This window comes from Cyanistes caeruleus, chromosome 6, assembly GCF_971803275.1.
Source record: "Cyanistes caeruleus chromosome 6, bCyaCae1.hap1.1, whole genome shotgun sequence".
Taxonomy (NCBI): domain Eukaryota; kingdom Metazoa; phylum Chordata; class Aves; order Passeriformes; family Paridae; genus Cyanistes; species Cyanistes caeruleus.
The window spans coordinates 64,376,975-64,404,696 of NC_141706.1; the positions used below are offsets into that span (position 1 = coordinate 64,376,975).

The 27,722-nt window shown below is 48.5% G+C and overlaps 1 protein-coding gene across 6 annotated transcripts in view; it reads left to right on the forward strand.

The window, feature by feature from the left end:
* The first annotated feature begins 1,433 nt into the window (after positions 1-1,433).
* Positions 1,434-27,722, forward strand: part of ARMH4 (armadillo like helical domain containing 4) — a 55,384-nt gene continuing 29,095 nt past the window's right edge. Inside the window, exons 1-5 of one of the 6 annotated variants that reach the window (XM_023927319.2) lie at positions 1,434-1,558; positions 8,076-9,441; positions 10,287-10,499; positions 11,703-11,921; positions 22,111-22,365. In XM_023927319.2, the coding sequence (XP_023783087.2) occupies positions 8,109-9,441; positions 10,287-10,499; positions 11,703-11,921; positions 22,111-22,365 (2,020 nt within the window). In that variant the 5' untranslated portion in view covers positions 1,434-1,558; positions 8,076-8,108. Of the gene's footprint in view, positions 1,559-2,150; positions 2,236-3,133; positions 3,282-3,466; positions 3,686-3,828; positions 3,931-8,075; positions 9,442-10,286; positions 10,500-11,702; positions 12,087-22,110; positions 22,366-27,722 lie in introns of those variants that run through there. The other 5 variants (XM_086894019.1, XM_086894022.1, XM_086894020.1 and 2 more) reach the window with 5 other exon arrangements.

Genomic DNA, 27,722 nt, shown 5'->3' on the forward strand with positions numbered 1-27,722 from the left:
TAGAAGTGGGATTGAAAACACTATCATAGAATCACTGAGTGGTTTGTGTTGGAAGGAACCTTAAAAATCATCTTGTTCTAACCCCTTGCATGAGACACCTTGGGCAGGGACACCTTCCACTGGAAGATCCCTTGTTCTGAATCCCAGGTCAGCTGTTAGGAAGAATTGTGCAGCTGCTGAAGCCCAGCCCTTGGACTCATCCCTGATGGCTCTGATTTCTGCTGGAGTGGTCCCTGTTTTCCTGCCCCTTTCCTCACACACAAATGACTGAACAGTTTAGGAATCAATCCCAGACCCACCACAAGGTGCAGTGCTGCTCTCGAAAATTGATTTTGGTCTCCTGGAAAATCTGGCTTCAACATTACCTTGGCAGGTGGCACCTCTTGCATGGCTGAGCCACCCCCTCTTCTCAGTCAGAGCCCTTGACCAAAATGAATTGGCCAGGACAGAAGCTGAACCTGTGAAGAGTTTTGAGTCCCTAAACCAGGAGTTAACAGTGTTTAAAATGTCATAAAAATACAGCTCTTACCTCTTCCTCCCCTCCCACCCCATCTCCCCTAGAGGATAGAGAAAACATCCTTTCTTTTCACATATTTGTATTTTATTTATAAAGATGACACAGCACTAGAAATATTGATTAATTAATAATTTCCACAGATTTTACAGTTCCCAGAGGCAAAGCCAGAAGGGACTTTCCCCATTGTTTTGAGTGACCATTTCCTCCCCCAAGCCTAACTCTGAAGTTCTTCCTGATGCCTTCTGTCACTGGCTGTCTTTATTGCTGATACAGTCACTTTGACACTTTATTTTCAACTCATGCAGGGGTTAGCAATATTTCCCTGAAAAAAACTGCCTTAACTTGCAACAAATCTGTCTTTTGAAAGTTTTAATATTGGATGCACAGTGCTACAATCAAATGAATTGGGTTGGATCCAGTTTGGTTGAAATCCAGTAGAAAACACACTGTTTATCTAAAATTAAACAGGCAAAAGTTTGGGGTGTCTTTAGAAAAAGAGCAAATCACTAATATAAATGTTATTACCAGTAGCACAGCGAGCAGAAAAAATAATGAACAATTTGTTGATAAGGAATATCTCATTTTCTTCCACCAGTTATGTTGTTTATTTAAAGAGCTGAGTGACCTGAGCCAGCAGGTTACATCTCACTTTCTGTGGAAAAAAAATAAGTTTATTTCATACTTTGTTATAACTGGAAGATTCACTGATTTGCTTCGTGTGGTAGAGCACGTTCATTAGGAAGTCAAGGTTTTAACTCACCTCTCCCATGCCTTCCCTCTAGTCCTTCCTATCAATTCCACCCCCCAAAATCCCCCCAGCCATTGCCTCCTGTGAGAGATCATTATTTTTGGTGTCTCCTCACCTGTCCCTGCCCAGCTCAAACACCTTGCACCTGCTGCAGCCCCCTCCGAATGAGTCACTGCCTGGGAGGGCGTATAAAACCCTCTGTGTGCAGCAGAGACCTTGTGCTGCCCCTGCCACTGGCCCTGGGGGAGCGAGAGGAAGCTGAACCGCTCTCATCTTTTGGATTTGGAGTCAAGGTATGGGATTCTGAGTTCTTTGGTGATGTGAATTGATGTGTGAGCCAGGACCTGCTGGTCTGAGGGTTTTGTTCCCTCGTTAGTTATGGGGGTTTTATTGGAAAAAAAAATAGGTGGGAGCAGGAAAGCACAAGTAAAGCTGTTTATCTTTCTCTCTACTGGCCAAATAGGTGCTTAAACAAAGCATCAAAAAAGGGAAATTGACTATAATTAGTCAATAATTGACTATTGACTTCTAATTCGGGTGTTGTTACTTCAGGAGTTGCTCTCCTTTGCAGAGGGAGTATTAGGGGAAGGTGACCTCTGCAGCTGAAAACACTGGAGGAGAATCTGTAATAGATGGAAAACTACCAAGGGGTGCCGTAGGCCTTGTTTTTCCAGCCGCTCCTCAGCGAAGAGCGGCAGCTCCTCGGGTCAGGCCCTGGGGAAGAGTTGGGTGCGGGAGCCGAGCGCTTGGATGCTCAAACTTCCCTTGGGCGGAGGAGCAAAGGCGGCTGCCGGCGGCCTCTCCCGGGGGCTGCGGGTGCCGGGGAGCTCGGATCCCGGCGGGGGCCGGCGGTCGGGCGGAGCGGGCCGGCCCCCGACACCGCCCGCCGGTGGGCGGCCCGCTCCGCTCCGCCCGTGCGGCCGCGGGGCTGGGGGAGCGCGGCGGCAGCGGGCGGCGGCGGCACAGCCAGGTGAGGCCGGGACACACACACACACACACATACACACACACACACGGCCGGCATCGCACCCCCTCCCCGTGCCGCGTTTGCCGCGGGGTTGTGCCTTTGCAATCGATCCCTGGGTTTTTCCGGCGATGCTGGGCTGCCCGCGGGGCAGCGCATCCTCGGCGCGGCTCTTTGTTCCCGGCGAGCGCTGGTCCCTGCGGCCCCGGGGGATGGGGCAGCGGGGCACACCGTCCTGCCGGGATGGGGGTCCCGCTGGGCTCCCTCGGAAAGGCTTTTGGGGTCGGGGGTGGTTTGGGGGTGACCGCCGCTGTCCCTCTGTCCTGCTGCGGGCCTGGGCGGGAGGAATTCCGGGAGGTTGTTGGCACTTGGTGCCCTGCCCGCTGGGGTAAGAGTGCACTTTCGGGGCTGTAAAGTCACCTGTGAATATGACTAAGGAGAACGGGGAGATGGACCCGTGCCCGGCAAGCGGCGTGCTGGGTGTAAGTGAGCCTTGAGCCAGCCCTAATCCCATTCCCTGGACCCCAGGCAGGTTCTGCCCGAGCCAGAAGGGCCTGGCAAGGTGGATTTAATCTGCTCTTAAAGCTTCACCCGCAGGGAGCTGTGATCCTCTGGGTCTCCTGTGTGGTGCTGCTGTCAGTGTTAGGTGAGGCGCTGAGATCGTGGAGCGTTTCTCGCTGCTTGGAATCCGAGTGCTCTCCCTGTGCTCCCAGGCAGGCTGGGGAGCGGCGTTTCTGTCCTGCTGCTGCTGCTTGAAAACTGCTGCACCCTTTGGCCTCCTTCTCAAACACCCCCTCCTCCCTATCTTAATCCCTCAGGAATTTGGTAGACCTCAGACTTGTGTGGTGCCGGGGAGCTGGCACGGGTCAGAAGCCACAGAGAACTGTGCAGCTTTTACTTGCAGATCCCAGCAGGGATTTCCATAGGTGGTCCGTGTGCTGTTCCGAACAAAGCGAGTGATCGCATGGTGGTTGGGGGAATAATGCCTAAAACATGTCATGTCTCTGGCTCCTCAAAGAACTACAGCTGGAGTGCCGAGGCTGGAAGTGGAGGTGATGTATTATGTATTAAGGTACCTCACTGGGACTGGTGGGAAGCTGGCCTTACAGAATATTAATATCTCATTTGTTTGCTTTTAAGGATGCGTCCCCAAGGGTAGGCGAGGATGTGCCCCTCTGATGTGTGCTTGTCTCGACATAATTTTTCTCACCTGACTTTATGTTGGTGGCTGGTGTAGAGTTGTGTCCCTGCTGGGATTTCACTGAGCTGTTGGAGCTGGTCGAGGTCTGTTTACCTGAAGTGTGTGCTGGAAGGGCATCAGCTCCCCAGTTCACTCGTTTGAACTGGGCAAGGACACAAAGCAAGATGAGATGAAGGCATCTTTCTCGGCTTGTGCACAAAAGTAGGAGTTGGAGCTCTGCAGTGTATTATCTGCTGCCTTTTGTATTCAGCACAGGTAATGAGGCTTGGACGGCATACATTAGCACCCTGTAACAGAGCACTTGACGGCTGGCAGTTGTTTGACTTGTATGTTGTGGCTAAATCTTCACATTAAAAGATTTGCGGCTTTTTTGTTCCGGTTCCCCTATGAATTGGCAGGTGAATTGCAGAGCTGAGCACACCCAGGACTGCTCAGCCAGCCCAGGCTGATAGCGAGCTTGTGCTTGGAGGTGTGAGGAGCTCTTCTCAGAGGCAAGAAAGGTTTGTCTGACCTGTTCATCTCCTGCTCTCTGCTTTATGATGCATGCAGCTGCTTTAGCGTGTGAGTGTCCTGCCTGTGTCAGAGGGATTGTCAGAGCAGAGTTATCAATGCAAGTGTGTTTAAAACTTGGTACTTTTCTTTCCCCCCCACTCACTGTTTCAAGAATTTGGGTAGAAACATAGCCATAGCTTGCCAAAGACAGAACAAAACCCAGCTATTTTATTTATTTTTTTCCCAGGGGGAGGGGTGTTGTTTTCCCTAAGTAAGCTGGCTGGGTGAAACTCTTACAAAGCTCTCAGAGGGAGTAGCTGCACACAGCTGGGGACAGAGGGGGAGCTTAATCCTTTGCAGCATGTCTTCACAAATCACTGGTCCATGCAAGGAGCAACTATTGAAGGAGAGACATCTGCTCTGCCCTGTGCAGGTCCCCTGCAAGCCTGCCTTGCTGGAGTGACCGTAACAGGCTGGGGCTCCTTCTGAGCTGGCTTTTATTGGGCCCCCCAAGAGCTGATCTCAAACAGGTCTCCCTAATTCAGAGGGGTTAATGGTTTAATAACTACTGCAAGTGCTAATTGTATGGAGCAGGCAAGCAGCCTGGCTCAGAAAGATCCAACTGAGTCTGAGACTGCTTCAGCTGGTGACCAATTTATATTTATTGTCCCTCAGCTTCCTGACTTCCCCACTGAGGTAGTTGGCTCTTATTCTTGTGGGGAGCTCCTGGAGATGTCCAGCTTTTGCCCCTGTTTTCAGCCTCGCAGTCCTTTGTGTTATTTTCCAGCCTACCAGGTGTTAAAAGAAAAGTTATTATTTTCCATGCTGAAGATAAAGCTCCCTGGCTGCCTGCAGTTGCGCTGCCTTTGCGGCTGGAGGAACTGCATCTCCTGGGATTTGTTGTTATTAAGTGCAGGGGAAGTAGCTGGCACTGTCTCTTGCCCTCAGTGTGTGCTTCCTATTGGAAGCAAGGATTAGTTTTCCACCCTGAGCCTGGCTGGTGCTTGGCCTCCAGGGCTTCAGCTCTGAGGATGCCAGGTGAAATCTGGGGACAAGGAGTTCCTGCGGCATGAAATACTGAGTTACTGCCTTCAAGCTGGTAACAGAGAAGCTCAGGTTTACTACAGAGGAGGTGCTTGGTCAGGGCAGTGTGCTCCAGCCTGCTCTTACAGCCTGGCTGGGGCTGGAGAGCAGGCTGACTATAAAAATAGCCAGATGGGAGGATAAATGTGTAACTCAGTGCGGCTTGGGGAACAGACTGCTCTGCAGCCAGCTACCTGCAGCTCCTGCATTCAGGGGAAGTGCTTCAGCAAGGTGTCAAACTCTGCTTAAGGAGATAGCCAGGTCACTGTTGTTCATACACTCTCTAATCCAACCTCTTCCTAAAGCTAAGTAGATCTTAAGCCCTGACTAATCTTCTTTGAAGTGTGAACCCGTGCCATTATCCTGCAGCAAGCTCCATGCTGCTATCTCCTGCTTTCACTGAGTGTGAAGGTCTAGGTTAGCTTACATCTGGCTCTTGTGGACTTCCTGAGCAAATAAGTCTCCAATGTGATTTTTGCCCTGTAGAAATGCAGGATTATGACCAGCAGGGCTTTTCAGACTGGTAGAAACAATATGAAGCTGCCTGAAGGACTCCAGAACTCTTTTATCAGGCTGGTATTGAGTTGCCTACATTATCTACCACCCAGAAGGAAAGGTATAAGTAAAGATGGAGTAAGCTTGTTGGGAGGAGATGAGCATTTTACTTCTGTTAACCTGTCCTGAATATCTTGGGCTATTTGAGAGCCTAGAGCTAAAAAGCTACAAAATATCTGTACAGATGTGTATATACATATGTATAATGTATATGACTGCAAGAGAAGTGCTTTTTCAAGTGCAGCTGGAGTTCTGTTTATGTTTAAGCACTGCTGAAAGCATTTGTGCCACTTAAATGCTCCTGACTTCTTGAGAAGCTGTATTTAAAGCCAAACTATTTTTTAAGTGGGAAAAAACCCAACTTCTTGATGTTTCAATATGCCTGCTCTGAGCAGGCACTTGCTGAAGGGGTGTTGAGGTGAACATGATTTATATTCAGCTGCATGGTAAGGCAGAGTAGTTAGGCACTAACAATTTAACTTCCATAATATATTCTTAGTGCTTTTTGATTACAGGAATGCATAAAGAGTTAGCCTGGAAGAAGAGCTAAATATTGTCAGTTTTCAGCTATTTTTTGAATTAGGGGGGGGGATAGAGAAAATAGATGGGTGGCTCCTCATCCTTCAGAGATAGAAGATGCTAAAAATAAAGTGGAAGGAATCTAGGCTGGTGAAGAGTTTTGTGGTGGCTTCTGCTTGTCCCTGAGCACCTGGTGCATGTGTGTGGCCTGTGACAGGGAATTATTCTAGTAGCTCAAACCACTGGGATGAGGCTTCAGGGAGAATGGAAAAAGTGACTCAGTGTGCCCTGAAGGCTCAGCCAGATGCTGGAGCCTGCAGTGGTCGATTCTGAGCTGTGTTGCTGCACTCTGTGGGTACAAATGTGAGTGATACTTCTGCCTGTGCTGTTTGGGTGGGGAAATGGGGAGTGTGGCAAGTTTAGGGATTTATCCTGGTGCCCATGAGCAGTGAGACTGCACAGGGTGACCTTTGCTGTTCTTTGGAAGACTTAAGGATGGTTGTGACAGCCCCAACCTTTTTCCTTACTGATATTTGTTACTCCTGCAGCCCAAAGGGAAGAGCAGTTTGCTTGGGAATGATAAAATCTCACCTCATTCTACCCCCTGCCATGGGCAGGGGCACCTTCTACTATCCCAGGCTGTTCCAAGCCCCATCCAGCCTGGCCTTGGACTCAGGGATCCAGGGGCAACCACAGATTCTCTGGATAACCTGTGCCAGGGCCTTACTACCCTCAGTCAAAAATTTATTCCTAATATCTAATCTAAACCTACTCTTTGTCAGGTGAAAGCAATTTCTCCTTGCTCTGTCACTCCGTGCCCTTGTCCAAAGTTCCTCTCCAGCTCTCTTGGAGCCACTTTAGGCACTGGAAGGTGCTCCAGTGTGTTCCTGGAGCCTTCTCCAACTCTCTCAGCCTGTGTCTGTAGCAGGGGTACTCCAGCCCTGTGATCTGCTTGGCTCTTCTTTGGACTTACCCCAACAGCTCAAGGTCTTTCTCATGTTGGGAGCCCCAGAACTGGAGGAACACGTGAGAGAAAGAACTTGAAGCTGCTGATGGCTGTGGGCTCTTGCAGCAGGGTTTGACTGTGCCCTTGCCCAGCTGGCTCCTGGAGCTGGGAGGAGGAGCACCAGCCCAGGCTGTGTGTGACAGAGGGATGTTTGTGTGTGTGAGACTGGTGTGACCAATGTGTGGGGCCTTGGATGGCATGGGCTTCTGCTCTGGAGCGCTGGAGAAGCATCCCAGGACTGAGGCACGTGCCCAGGGGAGGTGGCTGGGAGCTGGAGCTGTGTGCCTGGAGGCAGCAGAGCTTGCCAAGGGCAGGCTGTCAGCTGGCTGGATCTCTGCTGGGCTACAGGCTCAGTGCTCTCTTGGAAACTCTTGACTGGCACAGTGATTCTGGGTGTGGAACTTTCTGGAAGTGCCTCCATGGTGCAGTGCAGCATGGGCACTGTGCTAATGCAGCAGTGCTGCTGGCTGGGCTGTGGCTTCCTCTGTGGGGCCAAGGACCTCAGCCAGGACATGATGCAGCCCTAAAGCCTCCTGGTGTGGCTCTGGTCCTGTGCTGTCCCCCACAGACCCATCTTGTTCTCTGTGCAGGGTCCTTGCTCTCCTCCTGTGCCAGTGCACAGAACAGGGCTGGCCATAGAAAACCTGAGACTTCATGGCCCTGACAAGCATCATTCTTGGACTTGGTTCAGGACAAACAGGTTGATCCACAGCTTTGCTTGCAGGTCTGGTGCCTGCTGGGTGGTAGAGCATAGCACTCTGCTGCTGGGGTGAGAGCTGGGCAAGGTCTGTCCTGGGCTTCAGAGCAGCATTTGGTTCTGTCTGGCATCTTCAGGTGGGGTAGGCTGAGAACAGTAAAACAGATGGGGGAATTCATTGCTTGGAATGTGTAGGAGGGGTCACAACTGGCTTGGTCTCCCAGTTATTTAAGGCCCAGGGTCCATGGTTAGTTATGGGAATGTGTAACCTTGGTTCCTTTTTCCCCTTCTAGGACTGTGGATTTGTCAGCCTTGCAGGCTTCTGGATGCATCTTTCCTCAACCATGAGGAGATCAAAAGGATTTAATATCTGTGTGGTCACCTGGAGCATCCTGCTCTTGTCCTGCAGCCTTCCATGCCTTGCTCAGCCTCTGGAGGAGACTGGTGTGACAAAGGTCCAGCACGGCCCCTGGGCAGGGAATGGGCTGGAAGATGAAAGGACAGGCATGGTGGACTTGAAAAACAATGTGGGCCCTTCTGAGCAGGCAGCTTCTGAGGAGCCATGTGCAGTGTCAGCACAGCCATCTGGGACACCTGTGGATGAAGCTTTCACTGCAGGAGGAGAAGCTCTCCCTGCCAGCCCGAGCCGTGTTGTCCCCAGCAGCCAGGCCCTGGGGGCTCACCCCTCTGCTGGGGCACTGCCTGCTGTCCCTGAGGAGGAGCTGGCTCCCACTGAGGCACAGCTGGATGAGGATGAAGCACTCAGGGCCATGCTGACCACAGCTGTGACCACTCTGAGCCCTCCAGTCCAGGAGGAATTTGGTGGCCCTATTGGTGACACCACAACAGAGGGTGGTGTGGCAGTGGAGCCCAGCCCTGCTGGCCCCTCAGCAAACCCCCTTTCTGGGACCACTGTGGAGGAGGAGGAGGAAGCAGAGAGCAGCTCCCAGCCCTCACTGAGCCCCAGCTCTCCCAGCTGGGAAGCAGCCAGTGGCCACCCTGTCATCCCAACTCCCCAGGCTGCGGGTGTGACCTCTGAGCTGGAGATGCCGAGACCCCGCACAGGGAGCCCTCTGAGATCCCTGGCTCCACCAACATCTGTGGCTGCCAGACATCCCCTTGTGGCAACTGAGGCCTCCCTTCAGCCAGAAGCAGGGACAGGTGTCACACAACGAGAGCTGTCCCCCACGGCTGGCACTGTCACCATCGCTCCTATGGACACTGTGCCACCTGACTGGGATGACACAAAACTGGGGGACATCAGTCAAGGGGGAAGCATGTCTCACCAGGAGGTGACAGAGGAACTGGGGACAACAGAACCGTCCCAGACCACTCAGGAGGATGTGGAGGAGGAGGAGGATGCCACAAGAGCAGTGCCTTCCCCAGTGTCCCCTCCACCAGCGCCTGGGCTTGCCAAGGAGAGCAACTGCACAGTGCCAGTGCAAGGGGAGGAGCTGCCAGCAACTTCCACAGCCAGCAATGATGCCTTCCACACTGGGAACCTGTCAGATGCAGACACAGCTGATCTTGGCTCTCTGGAAAACATAAGTGCAGTCACAGCAGAGGAGGAGAAGAGCGTCCCTCCGTCACAGCCGGAGGCTGCTGTGGTGACAGATACCCAGCCTGAGCTCGCTCCTACTCTGGGGAGTTCATGGGAAGGTAAAACTTGCCTGTTACAGGCACTTGCCTTTCATTTCTGGGGTTTTAAGTGAGCTGTACCAAGCAACCTGTGAGCCATTGATGTTTTTAATGCCTTTACAAGGCTGCTGAGGTCAAGAGGTCTGTGCAGAGAGCTGCTGGCCCTTGTCACAAACTCCTCGTGTTGCCTCCTCACCCCATAGTGAAGCTGTGGCCAGGCTGTGTTGTCCAGTGCTTGTCCCAGCTCTCATCTGCAGGCAGAAATCCTCCTGCCACAGGCTGATGTTGTCACCTTGCCCTGCACATACCTCCAGAGATGGCATCTGCAGCCTCATGACATTTATGTCAGAGTGTTTAAAATATAAAAGAAATGCTAAAAAAAAAGGCTGGTCAGGTGCTGGGCAATGACATGTTTCTAGCTTGATGAGGACTTTTTAATTGCTGGGCATCTTTATTCTTCCCTCTTTGGCTGCAGATGCAAAATGATGATTTCCCTTCATTGCATCCAAAAGACCTAATTTTTGCTGTAAAAGAAGGGAAGATAATTGCAGGCTGGAGCTGAAACCTGACTGATTAATTTCTAGATTAATTTATAAGCCCTTGACTTGTCAGCAGGTTCCCTCTCTGCTGTTTCCCAGATGTTGGGGAAGCAACACTGTCTTTAGGACTTGTGCAACAAAAATAAACCCTTCTGCATAGCTGAGGTTTCAGTGGGAGCTGGTCACTAAAGGCTGGACCTGCTGCTGGCACTGTGGCTCTGGAATTTTTAATGCATGGAGTTGTATTCCTTTTGTATTGTATCAGATGTGTGCTCTGCTGCTGTCAGCTGTCCTGTGAGTGTGCCCTGACACCTGTTCTTGCTGTAGGTGTTACTCAGGAGGTGACAACAGCTGCCCAGGAGGCTGATGCTGCTCTGTCAGCTGTGACAGAGGTGCCTGGTGCCACCCAGGGAGCAGGGGCTGCCAGCTTTCCTCAGGAGAACAGCGGGGAGGACACCCAGATGCTGACGGCTCCCAGTGCCACCGAGGTGCTGGTGGCACCTGGTGCCTCCTCCACAGTGAGCCCTGTGCATGCAGAAGGTAGGACTCTGCTTCAGGGACTCACTTCCACACAGGATGAGGTGGTACATCTGAAACCAGTGTCAGAGCCTGCACACTCCAGTCTCAACACAACATCCTTACTGAAGTGACTTTTTATTGCTAAGTTTCTGCCTCTAAAGCTGGGCTACTGCTGCGTTCTGCCCACACTGAGATCCACCACATTGGAATTTGCCAGCACATGGATTTCTTTGCCCCAAATAAGTGAAGTAGAGGTTAAAAAAAAATGCCCCAACCAAACAACCCTCCCATCTGTCCTTTCTAACAAGGTGCCTTTAGCTTTAGACACTTAAACAGTTTTTCGCTTATGGAGGGAGAGTTCTTACTTCTGGAACCCAAGGCAGTCACAGCTTGCTGATGCTCGGTCCAGAGGATGAAAACGTTTCATCAAGATTACATGGGAGCCAGTGGTGGGGGAAAGACACCCTCCTGCAGGAGCCTTGGGTGTGGAAACCTGCACTGATACTCACTTTTCCTGAGCAATGGTGGGTTGTTCTCAGGTTGATGTAGCTCATACAGAAATGCTCTAAGCAGTCATGTTCCTGTAGCTGCTGCCTGCTGGTTTGGTGGCACCTTGGCAGGTACCTGTTGGAGCCTGTTTTTCCTACAGGAGTGTGGCAAAGGGTCCCTCAGCACGAGGCTGACTTTGAGCTGGAGTGTATTTCTGTGGTGGTGGGGACAATTGTAATGAAAATGCTGCTGGGCAGCTTTTCTGGTAGTTCTTGTGTTGCAGGGCATCAAAAGAAAAGAGTTGTTTGCATTATATCTCTAAATTTAGGGTCCATTTGTAAGGGGGAGAAGGTTCTTCTGGCAGTTTCCACTAATTGAATTTGCTTCTGGGATTTAATTATAAATTCAACCAACTTTTATCTTTGTAATGAACTATTTGATCTGTCACTTGGCTCAGTTCTCAGCTGGTGTCTTGGTGCTCTGATCTTGTAATGGTGTGGTGATGAGTAGTCCTTAAAGCAATGGAATTAAAACCTTTAAGGGTTCCCCCCTCATTAGAGGGAACCTCCTTTGCTGGCTGCCCTTGAGGAGAAAGTTTCATTACAGCAGAGTCACATCTCAAAGGAAACAAAAGTTTAGTGACTTCCTTTGAGTTAAATTTTCATTAAGGAGTTTCTTGGATTTTTTTTAAAAATATTGTTAGGCTGAGTGGCTGATGTTTCTTGTCTCCTGTAGATCTCACAGATGGGATCCTGGTCACCAGTGAGAAGGCTGTTCCAGCCACTGGTGGGATGTCTTCTAGCCCAGCTGGACAGACAGAGGAGCCATCCAGCAGAACTGTGGTCCTGGTGACTCCAGCATCAGTGGCCTCCTCTGTCAGGAGAACAGCTCTTCCCCCTGTGCGGAGGATCAGCACGGCCGTGACCTACGGGCTGGACCGCCTGGAGTCAGAAGGTACCCCTGAGCCCCGGGGCCAGGTGGCCTCCTGTGGAGTGCCACACCTGCCCTGACAGCCCCCACTTTGTCTGTTTGGCTTACACCTGTGTGTGCACATCTTACTGTTCCCAATAAAGTTGTTGAACAGCCTGTCCTCTCCCAGGAGGCACAGGAAGCAAGCAATGAACAGTGTCCTGGAGGATGCCTGAAATTCCAGTGGCTGTGGGGGTGGGTTTTTTCCTGGATAAGGGAGCAGCAGTGGTGCTGCTGTTGCAGCAGGGTCTGGCTCTGCACACCTGTAATGGTGTGTGCATGCAGTGCAGAGCTCTGTGCCAGGGAACACCCACCAAGGGGTGCTGAGGTAAAGCAGATCCTGCCCTGGAGCTGCTCTGCAGCTCTGATCTGCCTTCTATTCAGCTCACCCACAATTTTCCTGCAGAGAACTGTTTCTTGCTCCCTTTCCTGCTTGAACTCCTCTCTGCTTGCTCATCCATCCAGTTCTGTGCTCCAGTGTCTGGGCTGATACCACCTGGCAGGAATTAATCTTTCCGCCTGTTTTTGCTCCCCTTCTTTTATCTTGACCTTCTCTTGCCGTAGTATTTTACTGCAAAGGTTGGCAGCTCTCCAGGGTGGCATTGCCAGATGGTATTTCTCCTCTGAGTAGAGGTGGGGTGCTGTAGACAACAGCTCATCAGCATCTTTTCTCTGCAGGAAGCAATAACTCTCACTCCTGTTAAGTTTAGAGGGCAGCAGAAGCTGGGAGCCTTCCCCACTGCATATGCCTGGCTTGCTGCTGGCTTTGAAGCCTTCCCTGAGCTCTCTGGGATTCCAACTGCAGCATTCTCCCCTTGCCAGGATGAATCTTGGATGTCACTGGCAAGGCAAGGATGTGGTGCTGATGGGAGAGTGGCAGCAGGGGAGGAAAAGGTCGTGTGTGTAGGGAAAACCTCATCTTTCAGGCTGGGAAATGAGGTCTCTGCTCAGCAAGAGCAGTGTGATTCAGGAGGCTAAAGTGTTTTATAGCCCTCTGGGATCTCCTTTAGAAGCCTGGGTTTCTGCATGGGAAGATAAGAGGGATTTCAGTTTCAGCTGAGCTTTGGTCTCTCTCAATTTGAGACCTTCTGCACAGGCATTAAAAAAACCTTTCTGCTCCAGTACAGGACTGATGCAACTTTATTGGATTCCTACTGCCCGGAGTTTTCTGTGCTCTGGGATCTTCTAAAGGCAATTGTGGGCTGTAGCTGGAATCAGGTACCCTCAATGATGAGGACTCAAGTGGAAATGTGGGTTCCTTGGCTCTGCAGGTGCCTGTTCTCAAAGGGACATGGGGCTCTTTGTGCTGTGTGGATTTGACAGCTGGCACAGCTTTTGTGGGCTAAACCTCCTCTGCTCAGCCTAGACCTTTGTGCAGGCAGCCAGAAGGTTCCCTGGTGCTGGGGATCATGAATCCACATCTTGTAAAATGGGGCAACTTGGGGAAAGGCTTTCTTTTCTGCCTGGGGATGGTGCTGCCCCAGTTAAACACAAAGGAAGGCTTTTTGAGCTACAACTCTGCTCCCTTAACATCTTTTTCTGTTTAATAGCAACTGGGGGGTATCCATTCCTCATGGTGGAGTGGTATTTGGAAGCTTAGCTCCCAAAATTACAGTTCTGGTGTTTACTCTCAGAATATCTAGATGTTCCCAGATCTGAGATCTGTTTGGGGGTGTTTTCCTTTAAAGTTACACAGAGCTCCAGCCCAGGATACTCAGGTTTTTTGGGGATGCTGTTGGAAGCACATGATTGGGTCCCTAATGAGGGATCTTGGCCCTTTGGGGAGAGGCTGTGCCTGGCTCACTGTTGGAAGAAGTGCAAGGAGCTGAGTGAGCTCTGCTGCCTTCAGTGGGGTCCTGCTGACTTGCCTCACTGAAGGCCTGGCTCATCATTAAATATAAACCCCTGCTGCTCAGCTCACTCTGTTTCTTGGGGACCATCTGTGCCAAACTGCCTGTGGTTAATTGCATCTGTGTATTCACCTGCCTGGCTCAGATGCAAAACTGTTTTTAAAAAATCAAATTGCACAGACAGAATGAAAATATGTCTAGATGAGCTTATCCTCCTCTCTGGTGGACTCTGGAGAGATGAGCTGGGTAACAAATATCCTCCTGCCTTGGCTCCATGGTGAGCTTGGTTCTACTCGCCCTTCCTAGTCAGAGAAATCCTATAAAGGGATTATAGGATATGGGGACAGGGCACAGCAGAGGATAAGGCTTGCTTGTCTGGGGGAATTGATTATGTATTTTGTCTCTGCCTAGAGTTTGTATGTCTCTCTAGCAAGCTGAGCACTGCAGAGTTCTCTGTAGGGCTTCTGGGTACACAGAGCTGTCAGTTCAGCTGCCTTACTGATGATCACCTCCCAATGCCATTCAAAAAGTGACTCTTTGGAAAGAAACCCCATTCCTTTTCAACTTGATTCCTGTGCTGTAACATCTGCCATGGTAGGTGTTGGCAGAGGTGACTGCACACCCCCAGTGTGGCAGCGTTTGGCAGGTGGGGCTTTCTGAAGTGGCAGGACGTGTGTCATGCTCCCTCTTCTGCAAAATCCTTGCAGTTTTCAGCTGAAACCTGCTGGCTAGAGCACACCAGACTCTGGTCCTGTTGCTGTGGGTGAGTCTGTATCTGGCCCTGCAGGCTCAAGATTTGGTTCTCTTGTGTGCCACCACCCTGCCTGGACAGCAGGGGATCATGGCATCACAGAGTGGGTTGGGATGGAAGTGACCTCAAAGAGCCTCTCATCCCAACCCCTGCTGTGGGCAGGGACACCTTCCACTATCCTAGGCTGCTCCAAGCCCTGTCCAGCCTGGCCTGGAACACTGTCAGGGATCCAGGGGCAGCCACAGCTTCTCTGGGCACCCTGTGCCAGGGCTTGCCCACCCTCACAGGGAAGAATTTCCTCCTGCAGTCTGATCCCCTTGCTGGGAGTGAGCTGCTCACACAGTTCAGGGGTCAGGAGGGCTGCTGGCTGTGGAGGGTGCTCAGAGCTTTGATTAAAGCAGGAGCTGCTCTGGCTGCTGTGTGGTGGCAGGAGCAGCCAATAGCTCTGAAAATGGACAACTTAAAATCAGTTGCTCCAGAGGAGGAGGCCTTAACCAAGTAGCTCTTTTGTGGAGTGTTCCCAATTAATTAGGATGGCTCTCAGCTGGATGAGTTTGGAGTTTCATGTGTGTTTTCAGCCTGCTGTGAACCATTTTTTGTACCATAGAACAGTTTAGGTTGGAAAAACCCTTCAGGATTGAGTCCAACCTTTGACCAAATTACCTCTGTGTCAACCAGGCCACGTCCAGTCTTTCCTTAAACACCTCCAGCCATGGTGATTCCACCACCTCCCTGGGCAGCCTCTTCCAGTGTTTAATCACCTTTTCTGTGAAGAAATTCCTCCTGAATATTTCAGAATTTGTAGCCATTTACATAAATTTATAAAAGATGCTGCAACTCCCCATTTTTTTCTGAGCTGTGTCACAGTAGAAGGGACTTTCTTTTTGATTTGAGGGGTGTGAAGGGTATTTTTCCCAGAAATTAAGGTTCTGAAGGGGATTGCTGTTTGGACCTTGACTGTATGGATTAAGATCTGCCTCACTGAATCTCTACAACTCTGTTAAAATTTTGAATTAGGATGCAGAGGTGTAAATAAAGCAGGCACTTAACCCAGCATGGTTAACTAGGCTGATATTATAATTCCTCACCAGCTCTTTGGATATCAACTAAATTGGCAAGGAACAGAAGATTTAAAACAAAGCACATGCAAAATGAATTATTAAATGGTTTTGGTACACACTTTTCTCTTGCTTCTTGTTTATTGCTACCACTGAAATGGGAACTGCTCTGTGTTGACCTCTATCTTCATCACAGTAGGTGGTGGCTCATCCCTCATTCTCCTTTGTAGCAGAAAATGGTAAGAAAAAGTGACAATTCCTTGTATCAAGCCCAACTTCTTTTTTCCCTCTCCTCTCTCTTCTGAAAGTGTTTGATACAGACATGCACAGTTTTTCTGTACAGCCTCAGCCAGGGCCTCACTCCACTCATGGACAAGGATTCCTTCCTAATCTCCAATCTAACCCTGCCAGGTTGAAGCCATCCCTCTTGTGCTGTCATGCACTGGTCCAAATTCCCTCTCCAGCTCTCTTGGATCCCCTTTAGCACTTGGAAGGATTTTCTAAGGTCTCCCTGAGGCTTTCCCATCTCTAGGCTGAGCACCCCCAGCTCTGTTCTATGTGATGTTCTGGCATTGTTGTGCCTCCAACAGGCTGGATGACATTTCTTAGTCTGACCCACCTTGGTTCCTGTTCTGACCAAGCTTTGTTTGAATTTTGAACTGTATTAGATTTTTTGTTTGTCCAAAAAAGAGGGGTTCACTTAAATATCACTTTAATGTTGTAGCTTTCCCATGCTTATCTCCAAGCTTGAATGAAAACAGTAGATAAACCCCCACAGTTGCTGTTATTGAAATGTAATTGGGCTGTGTGAGTGAAAGTTTTTAATGAGTTTCTGTTTGTTTTAATCTGAGGATTAAGCAGTTTACCCTCCTGGCTCAGGGGAGGTGGGTTCAGATAAGCAGGGATGTGGCAGTAAGGCTCTGCAAGGAACATTTTCTGCTGGAGTTGCTCATGGCTGGGGTCCCTTACCAGGTGGGAGAGTGTTGCTCATGGGGCTTTTTTGGGAAGCTGTTTTCTGCAGGGATGCTGCAGGAGGGGGATGAAGGATTTGGGAAGAAGCAGGAGCTCAGACTAAAAGTGAGCTGAGTGGACTCAGTCATGTTCCCTTTGGCTCCTCTTAGTCCTCACAGGGCTTGAATGCTTCTGGAAAAAAAACACCAACAGCCTTTCCTAATGAAAATGGAATTAGTGTCTCTGCTGGTGTTTTTTTAGTTAGTTTGTTTTTTGTTGGGGTTTGTTTATTTTGGGTTTTTTTATGGTTTGGAAAAATAGTCCTACACCCACAGCCCTTTTCCTGGGGAAGGCATTTTGTTAAGACATGTAAACTTTTTATCTGCCTTTATCTGTCTTCTTCTGCCCTGTCCACTCACAGGTCATGGTCATTAAATCTGCACTGATTTGACTTCCCTTGCTTCATAACTCACCTTTTTCTTGTCTTAATTTTTTTTACTGCTTGGTTCAACCCCTGTACACCCAGGGCTCTGCAGCAAGCCAGAGAGCAAACCTGTTATAGTACATGCAGTGTATTCTGCAGCACTTTGGGTATTTTTTCCCCTTTAAAATAGTCTTGTGCTGTTAAACTGACTCTAGCCTGGCTCAGTGTGAGAGCAATTTTGAGGTGAATGCTGCTGTAGAGGCAGTTTGTTTTTGTTTTAGCAGGCAATTCTTGAACTTGGACAAGGGAAAACAAACTTAAGTTCCACCAGATTGGATATTAGGGCAAAATTTAATCACTGAAGGGGTGGTCAGGCACGGCACAGGCTGCCCAGGGCAGGGCTGGAGTCATCAGCCCTGGAGGGATTTAAGAGATGGGTGGATGTGGCACTTGGGGACTTGGGCTGGTGGCCCTGGCAGTGCTGGGGGATGGTTTGACTTGATGATCTGAGAGCTTTTCCAGCCTTAACGATTCTGTGATGTGTAAATTCTGCTTCTCTTGAAGCTTCTGTGGGTAGGGTTATGTTACCCTGCTTTGTGTGGTAGGGTCAGACCCAAGAAGTGCATTCCTCCCAGCAGTCCCTTTCCCTGTCTCTGTGCCATTGCCCAGATGCTGAAACTTCCCAAGAGATTGATTTATTTTTTTTTTTTTCCAGAGCCCAGCATTTAAGACAACACCACATCCTGCAAATAGCTTGGATGGCTTGGCTTAGCAGAACTCACCCCAGGGGGGATTTACCCTGATGCTTGGCAGAGTTTCTGTGCCTGGCTGTGTTGTCCCACTGTGGCACAGCACTTTTTCCAGGAGCACTCCTTGGTGAGAGCCTGTCCACCTTCCTACCAGCTCTCTCCTTCCAGGCTCTCAGAGGCCCTTGGCAGCCTTTTGGAGCTGTTGGATGGTGACATTGTGACTGAGCACGTGAAGGCAACACATTAATAATGAAAGAGTTGTCCTAGAAAGGCCTTCCTGCCTTGACAGTCAGCTGTGATCACAAAAGCACTGCAGAAAGTGAACCTCAGTGGGAGAAAACACTTGGCAGAGGCTTCTTAATGTCTCTCCCTCCTGCTCTGGCAAGAGATGGGAGTCATGGACCCCACCCATACCTAATCCTGTTATTTCCACAGCATTATTCACATATTTACATGGTGTTTTTAGCACATGGGGGTGGCTGCAGCACTGAACACCACATAAAAAAATCACAGCTCAAACTGTCATGGATCACAGCAGTCCTCTGCTATCATTTAGACATCTTTATGAATTGAGTTTGGTGTGAGGGAGGCTGGGAAGGGAGAGGTCAGTGTAAATGACAGCTCCAGGTTTTGCCCTGCAACTTCTTTCCTTTTTAGGAAAAGAAAAAGGAAAAGTTCCTTGTGTTGTTTTTTTGTTTTTTGTTGTGCTTTGAATTCAGTTTGTGCCTGTGAGTGAATCTGTCACCTTCCACTGCGAGCCTCTCGCTGCTCAGGGCACAGCAAGATCTTTCTCCTGTGTGTTCAACCTGACAAATGATGCTTTCCTGGCTCTCCTGAGGGATACAAGTGCTTGCAAACATTAATGGAAAATATCTAAATGTAGAAACATCTTTCTGCAGTGAAGTTTTCTTCAGCTGAAGCTTGGTGTAGCCCCATTTACCTTCAGCAAGGTTATGAGCCCAGTGGCTTCAGCTACAGCTTATTTTGAGCCATCACACTTCCAAAACTTGAGTCTGAGGCTTTCAGCTGCTGGATGCTGGGAATTGTCCAATTTCTTCAGATTCCACAGATTGTGGGTTCCTGCTGGGTCAGGGAAGTGCCTCACAAGGGAGGCATGAGGTGGTCTCATTTCTCCTGCCTAAGCCACAGATGTCATCGTGGATGTGTAGTTTTTGTGGTGAAAAAACTCACATTTGAAGCAAGCACAAGGTGCTTTTGGCCCCCTGAAACAGCAAATCCCAACCTCTGGATCTCATCTGTGCCACTTGTGGATCCATTCAGAGTCCCATGATAAAGCCCAGTGCTGCCTGTTTCTATTAATAAAGTTGGAATTCCCCAAAAAACTCTGCTTAGAACAAGTTATTTTATTTCAGACTCGTTTCCTTGGGCCTCCCCTACAATGATACAATAACACATATTAATAACTACAAAAACGAATGCTAGGCCAAGAAAAAACAGCCTCAAGCTGCACCAGGGGCTGTGTAGATTGGACATCAGGAAAAATTTCTTTAACAAAAGGATGGTCAGGCATTGTGCCAGGCTGCCCAGTCCCCATCCCTGGAGAGATCTCCAAGATGTGTGAATGTGGCACGTGGGGATGTGGTTTAACTGGATTAACAGCTGGACTCAGTAATCCTACAGGGTTTTTCCAACCTAAACCATTCCATGATACACAAAAATAGCTCACATTGAGCTGCAAATGCCCATAAAACTCTGGATTATTTCTGAATCTGCTGGGCTTTGCACTTTCCCTCCTTGCTACATTCAGTCTTTCCCAATAGTTCTCTTTCAATCTGCTGCTGAGGTCTTTTGAAGGCCAAAAGGAGGAGAATTAAACGGGGAAACGTGACTTTTGTAGAAGTCTGTTGTGTGAAGCACAAACCTCCAGCTTGAGGTTCAGCTGTGTGCTGCTCACTTCCATTTTCCACCTTCTGAGACTGCCAAGCCTTATGCACAGCCTGCCCACGGCTGCCTGTTGTGCCTCTGCTCCTGAAATCCCACACTTGAGAAGTTTGTGGGGTTTATTTTTTGGAATGCAGATTCCTCCTTGTCACCACCAAGTGGTGCTCTGCGCTGCACCTTGCAGCAAGGCAAGCTGTTGGCATTTCGGGATGGGGCTTAAAAAGCTGTTTTCAGTTGTGGGAATGAGCCAGAGAGGAGAAGGAAACAAGCTTGGGAGCCTTTTCCTTCCCCCTTGCAGAGGCTGTGCTGCCAGGATCTCATTATTCACAGCTTTCTGCTGTGGCTGCGTGGTGATGGATGGAGCTTGGTGATCATCAGATGTGATAAGTAGTCTCAGCACTTTCAATTTGGGTGTTCAGCTTGGCTGCCTTCGAGGCTTTGGAGACAGGGAGATGGCTATCTGTGGCTTCAGAGCTGGATCCTGGCAGGTGTGTGTCACTTGGATTGCTAAAAATCACGAGAAGCTTCTAAAACCCTTGTCCCAGAGTAGTTTTACAGAGATAAAAATCCGATGCCTGTTCTCTCTTGGCTGGTTTTTCCGCCCAGTCTAGGGAAAAGCTCTGTTTGTGTTCCTCTTCTCTGGTGTTCTGGCTGCTCAGAGTCTCTGCTGTTAAATTTTGGGATTGTTGATAGCTGTCTTGCTCTGAGCAGAGGGAAAAGACCTACATTAACTTTTCTTTGCAGGTTTCCTGTGAGCACTCTCCAGGCTCCACTCTCAGCTCCACAGCTGTGTGTTTTATATGCAAACATGCATTTTGACAGAGAAAATTCTGATCTCAGCTCTAAATGACGGGCACATTATAATACAGAAACTGCCTGTAAAATGCAGTGGGAATTTAAGGGGCTAACTACATCCCTGTGAGCTCCATTAGATGCTCTGTGTGGTGTCATTGAGGCAGGAATGATCTTTCCAGGTACCAAAAGGCATGCTCTAGCAGCATGATGCAGCTAAATCCCAACAGCAGCTCATTTGTATGGAACACAGGGCTAGGACAGAAAGGCAGTGACCAGGATTGTCTTGTCTGCTGAGCTGAGGAAAACGTGCAGTGTTTGGAAGCAAATCCCTGAGTTACAGGGGAAGGAGATGCCATGGCACAGCACACTGGATCAGTGGGTTTATAACATGCTCTGATTTCTCATATTCTCACCTCATATGATATTCCAGTCTGTGGGGGCCATTTAATCCAGGATGGATTGCCACCAGCCTGGATGAGGTACAACTACAGGGATATTTGGAGAACAAAGGGTGATTTGGCTGGATTGTTGGTTTTTGATTGTTGGTTTTTAATGCCTGGATGCAGGGTGATGGGCTCTCCCAGTCTGACTGCACCAGGGGGGAATTCTTCTACAGGGCTGAGCAGAGTTGGTGTAAATTACATAAAAGTGCATTAATGCAATGTTTGGATTCTTAGCCTTGAAAAACTAACTGTAAGAAGTTCAAAGCATGCCATTGTTCCAGATATTACCTTTCCCTGGTGGGTGGCTCCATCAGGAGCTATTAAATAGCTCTAGTGCAAATTCTGGCATAGGATGTCCCTGAGACTTTGGTAACTTGGGAAAATGTGGGAAAATTGGCTCTGTATTTGCCCTGCTCTAGACTTCTTCAGCATCTGAAATTTTCCAGTTGTGGCTGGAAATAGAATGTGGACAGAAGAAAACCTTTGGTTTGATCCAGTACAGTGGTTCCTGTGTTGCCATTTTAGATTCTAGTGATGAAATACAGCTTAAATATTTATTTTTCCATATGTTAACAGTTACAGTTTTGGAATAAATGGCTCTCTGCTGTAGCAGAAAATTCATGGAGTCACAGAATGGTTTTGGTTGAAAGGGACTTTAAAGATCATTTTGTTTCAACCCCCTCCTTCAATGGGTGGGGAGACCTTGCACTGAATTCATAGAAATTTCCTCAAATTAAAATATCAGCTCTCCTGTGAAGCGTTGGCCACGCTGCCTTCTTTCCAACACTTCCCAAGGTCAGGTGGGATGGGACTTGGAGCAAGCTGGTCTTGAAAGCCAAGCCCTTTCCAGAGCTGGGAAAGCCTCAGTAAGAGTTAAGGGTTACTTAGAGCTGCCTCCAAGAGTGGCAGTCAGGGAAGGAGCTCTCACTTGAGCTGTCATTGCTTAAGCAGTGAGCTCTGCAGTTACAGATGTGTTGGTACACATCCACATCCTTGTTTGCACCCTGCTGCCAGGAAGCCAAAAATTTCTGTATTTCCTGCTAATTTGAGGGTCTGAGACAACATCTCCTTGTCCCCCAGCAGCTCCCAGTGGTGATGAGCTCCTCCAAACGAAGCCCTGTGGGTGTCTTTGCTGTCAGAGAACAGCACAAGTGTGTTCAGCTGCTCTGCCTGGTGCTCACCTAGGGGGATCTGTGAACCTTCTGCCTGGTGGGATGGTTCCTGATGTTCCTTTTCTGTCTCCCTGGCCAGAGGGTGAGGAAGAGGAAGAGGATGAAGAGGAGGAGGAGGAAGAAGAAGAGGAGGAAGAGGAAGACGAGGAGGACAAAGACATTGACCTGATGGATGAAAGCATGGAGGGTGACACGGAGCTGCCAGGCTTCACACTTCCAGGAGAGACCTCCCAGGAGCCCCTGGCTGGCCTGGAAAACCCTGTGGCTCAGCTGGCTGGGGTATCCTACCAGGTTCCTGACACCATTGAGTGGGAGCAGCAGAACCAGGGTCTGGGTAAGAGAAAAGCCCCTTCTTCCTTTACCTTTCACATCTCCTGCTCTTCACTCTGCATGAGACAGTCCCTCCTACCAGCCGTGGCTTGGCTCTCAAGCTAAACACAAAGCAGGTCCATTCATGAGGAAACCCAGTTCACCAGTGATTACTGGTGACACTGGGATGTGTCCCAGGCAGTGTGACCTGACTTGGCATTTTGGGGAGAATATGGATATTCCAAACCTGCTCCTTCATTCCCAGAGCTTAGTGTTGTCTTGCTCCAGGGATGGACAAAAAATAACTCCTAAGAAGAGATTCCTGGGGAAATTTCAGTTCCCTTTGCCCAAGATGGGTTGGTGCAGGGATATTTGTCCTGTGGGGACAAAGTGAGTGGGGTATTTGCTCATCAGCCCGTTTGTTACTGCAGCAGCATTTGTCTGAGTTCCACTTTTGTGACCTTTTGAGAGGTACGTGGTCCAGCCAGGGGAGCCTGTGCTGGCAATGTGAAGACAAACCTGCAAAGCCTCTAAAGAGCTTTAAGCAATTTATTCCTGCTGTTTGTATAGGCCCTGTGTTTAATGACTGTGTTTAATTACTTCACCCAAGAGTCAGTGTTTATATGTGTGAAGTCCATGTGATGCAAGCCAAAGCTGGTATGGGACAAGGGAGATCTTAGAAGGGAATTTGTCCAGCTTGGCAAAAGGCTCTGGAGTAATTTCCCAGCATACTCAGTTCCCAAGCCAAGCCCAGTCAAATGCAGTGGGAACGTTTCAGGTGATTTTGTGGAAGCTGAACCACATCTAGACAGAAGGTCTTTATATCTGACTATTAGAGTTAGCTGTTCTGAGAAGCTCATCAAATTAAAAAAACCCAAAGTCTTTTGTATGTTGTCTGTTACATATATCTGTGTGATTTCCATCACTTCCCCTGACTGTGCAATTCTGATTTAACCCAGAGGTTCTCCTCTGATGCTGTTTCCAGCCTGCTTTAGTGATGTTGGCTTCCTGAATTGAATCAAAGGTTGTGTTTCCAGAACTCTGGCCTTTGAGGGGAGATTGAGTTTGCAGCAGGACTGATTCCTCCCTGTCACACTAAATCCTGCTTGAAAAACACAGGATTGTTGGGTGGTGGCTGTGTCAGGCCTGTTTCACATGTCCTGCTGTCCCACCAGGCTGCACAGGAGCTGTGGCAGAGGAATAATTCCGAGTCCACAAGGGTGTCTGGTTGTCTTTGGTAAGCTGGGTGAAGGAGGTTAGTGATGCTGTTGTACAGGACAATGTTTGCCATGACCTTTGGGGTTACAGAGGAGCTTCTGTGTCACACTCAGCTCAGGGTTTATGCAGGTCTGGACTGGAGCCACAGCTGCATTTCCAGCTCAGGGTAGGAATTTCATATCTGCTACAGCAGGCAGGTGAGAAAGCAGTGACCAGGGGCAGATGCTGTTCCTCAGAGCCTGGAAAGCACAGCTTTCCAAAAGTTTCAGTCAAGGAATAAACAGACTATGTGGTAAAAGGCAGGGTTCTTCTCCCCAACTTGTGTTTTATTGACTTCCATGCACATTGGAGGAGCCCCTGTGAAGTGTGAGTTGGGTCAGCATCAGAGTGATGGGTCTGAGCACCTGAAGGACTGGGCAGACGAGGATTTTGGTGCTCTCTGGAAGTCACCAGATCCAAGTGGTTTGGATTGCATTTTGTTTTTAGGCTGTTGCAGTCAGTGCAAGCATCCATGAGGGAGAGGATGAGGCTGTGGCTGAGCTGAGTTCATTTTTAGGAATTGGATGGGACTTTTGTGCAGTGCTGTGCTGACAAAAAAAGGAGGGGATGCAGTGGGATCAGCCTCTCTGCTCGTGACTCACCCCTCTGATTCCAGCAGGCACACACTTATGTAAAGAGCCATTTATTCTTTGCCTGTCTAGGTGACCTCAGTGGCTCTGTGACACTGCTCCTTCCCCATCTGCAGTGTGCTACTCCTAAGAGAAAGGGAAATTATGTATGTTTTAGAGGCACAAAGAAAATGGAAATAGATGAGGAGATTTGAGCTAAATGATCTTTAAGATCCCTTCTGAACCAAGACATTCTGTGATTCTGTGAAAACCAAGGACTTGCATGAGCTCACACTGATAAGCTAAGGCCATGGAAGGAGCTGAACCCAGGGGATGAGAGAGCTGATTTCCTGGGAGTAGTGAGGAATGGGAGATGCTTCTGCAGGAGTGTAGCCCTTCCTCTCCTCATTTGTGAGGATTTCTGCCCTGGTTCCCAGCTCTGGATTGATGGGCACACATCAGGCTACCTCTGTGTCCATTCCTAGTCCTGTGTTCTTCTTCATGGAGTGTACTTGGGAGAGCAGGAGAGGTGGAAAAAGCACACAGCTTGTGTCAGCAGGAAGTGGTGGTTAAAGAACACAAGAAATCCCCCAAACCTGTCAGGAAGCTGGAGGAGCTGCTCCCATTGTTCTGCTGGATCACCTGGAGAGACCAGACTCGCTGTAAAATGCTTGCTAAGCCTTAGATCTGCTGGATGGATGCACAGGCTATTTTGCTTTGAGACCTTTTTTCTCTAGGTGATTTTTGTCTTTGAAAATCCAGTTCTTTTAATTTGGGGACAGCTTTGTAACTGCTGGACATCCCCAGAAAAGCTCTGTGTGTCTCTTCCTTCCCTAAATACTGCTGAGATGTGAAGAATTTCCCTTATTGTGTAAATTCAGCAGGGTTTGGAAGGGGAAGTTGTTCTACTTCACCTGGGACACAGCATTGGAGAGTGAGACCTGAAGGAAGGTGACAGTACCCAACACAGAACAGAGTGAGGGAACAACATCCAAGCACCAAACTTTTACAGTTGGCATTTTTCCATTTTTAAAATACTTTGCACTTGTGTCTTTTTTCTGAGGATGCTTCTGTCCTCCAGCCTTCAGAATTTTGACATTTAACGCTAAAATCTATAGTGCAGAAGAGCCCAGAAGTGTTGGAATTGCTGTTCTCAGCTCAGTTATTATTGAGTTTGCTTGTTCTGATGGCTGACATGCTGCAAATCCCTGGAGAACAAGGAATTTGATCCACAAAACAGCTTGGCAGAGCAAGAGACAGTTTGGATTTTTGTAGTGGTCAATGAGAAGGCGCTGGAGGAACAGAATCATTAAAAATGTCAGTTCTGGGCAGTCAGATGGTCTTACATTAACTCCAGCTGAGCAAAAGTCATTTATAAGCACCAGTAACGAGACTGACAGTTTTACAGCCCATCAACTGGCTCTCTAACCAGCAATATATAGACAAAGAGTAAAGCAGAAACCAGAGAACCTGGGCATTTATATAATAGAATTTAACCCTCCAAAAGCTGTCCTGGAGGCCTGCAGCTCTGGGGAAGCAAGGTCTGAATATGATTTGGGTTTGGTTTGGTGTCCAGTTCAAGTGCTTTTCTTTCACAGGTTGCCAGTGAAGGACAGAGCAGCACTTTTGGACCTGTCTGCATTCTCTGTGAGGTGACTTTGGTGTCTCTGTACTTGTTTCTTGATTTGTGTGTAGGTGGTGTGTGGTAGGCAAACGCTGAACGCCTGGAGAGCGTCAGAGGAACATAAAGACCAGATGTATAACTTGAATTTTCAGGAAATAGATAAAAATACCTGATTTTCCCCTGCTCCATCTTTTGTGTTGCGTTACCAGGAGAGCTGCAGTTGGTTGAGGTGGGTTCAAAGCTGGTATCATTCAGTTCATGGTCCCTTGTTACTCTTCATGCATCTTAGAGCAGGTGGTCTTTGCTCTACAGGAGATCAAACCCCTCTGCTTCTGTTGGTGGTGGCTTCTTCTCCCAGTTCTGTGAGAATTCTTAATTTAACAAGAATGAGCCCAGAGGAAAATGGCCTCAGGCTTCCAAGCTATTTCCTGATGCCTTGGTGCTTGCCTATCACCCACATCCCAGGGTGAGTAACTCCTCCTATCCACAGTAGGTAACAGCAGGAGATCTAGGGCAATTTACTAAGCCTTTAATTTTACCACACTGGGCCATGCAGTAGTTTGCTTTGTTTATTTAAAATGTAGGGAGTTGGTGTTTTCTCCATTTGGGCTCCACTTGATGTAATTTTTGTATGTTTTTAACATGATTTTTCACCTTTGTCTTCATCAAACTGCAGTTCCACATTGCATCTGAATTTACTGTCTGTGGTGGTTTGTATGTATGCAAGGTACAATTTTTTATTCTCTGTTTCAACCTAAATTCATTTTTGCCCATAGCTGACCCATTGGTGTGTTTCTTGCACCCACCTGTTTAAGGCAATACCAGAGGGTATATATTATATATATATATAAAAAAAATACAGAGTTTTAGCTTATGAGAAGTCACCTGAGTTGCCTGGTTCCACAGCATTTGTTTTTGATTTCCATCTGCCCATGGAGGAATTGTACACAGGGGAGTTTGGACCATCCCTGTGGATAGGATTTAGAGATTAAAAAAACCCCAAACAAACAGCAATTTAGGAAGAAGTTATGAAGTGTGACAATATAATTCTCGACATGTAGTTTCCAAAACATAAACCATGTCTGTGTTTCATGTATTTTTGTGGGTAGGACATTGGTTCTTACCATAATGGAAGGTCGTATTACTCTCTCAGGTAATGACAAGGCACTTGCATAATAAACACACTTTTGGAATGTGGTTTTTGTTTTTTTTTTTATAATGGATAAAAAATTTTTGCAGCTCTGAGCAGCTACTTACAGAGAAAATAGCTCTCGTTGTATTGCAGATCTGTGGTCACAAATTACACTGCATAAACCATAGAACAGATGCCTCTGGTTAATGATGGTGAGGCAGAGGAGCAGAAGGACAGTAGTGGAAGATGATGAATGTTTGAAATGTCATTTTTACAGGAAGATAGGATTAATGCTTTTATGGGCAAAAATAACCAGCATTAGGAAGGCAGGAGCTGAGACTCAGAAATTAGTAATATGTTCTTTAATTGCTGCCCCAAATGGATCTATTTTAAGTACTCTTACAGCTCGTGGCATTGGAACACTGGAGTGCCTTTTAATCTTTAATGCATTTATCTCCTTAATCACCTTGGAAAGGCTCATCTGTGTTTTAAAGGTGGTGAGCAAAGCCACAGAGGGGCCCCGTGACCCCTCTGGTTTCACCAGGGAGCCTTTGGCAGAGTGGGGATTTGAAGGAGGGGAATTGAATCAGTGCTTGGGCATTGCCTTTCCCAGCTGGAGGCAGGATGGGCACACCTGCATTTCTCCCTGGGATGGAAGCAAAGGATCACTCAGAGAGTCACCATCCTGACAGTCCATAGGAATCCCAGGTGGGAGAGGCTGGCAGGAGCCAGGATGAGGAGCATAACCAGCAAATTTTCCTTCCTCACATGTTCCAAGTGCAGCTGCCTGCAGCAATCCT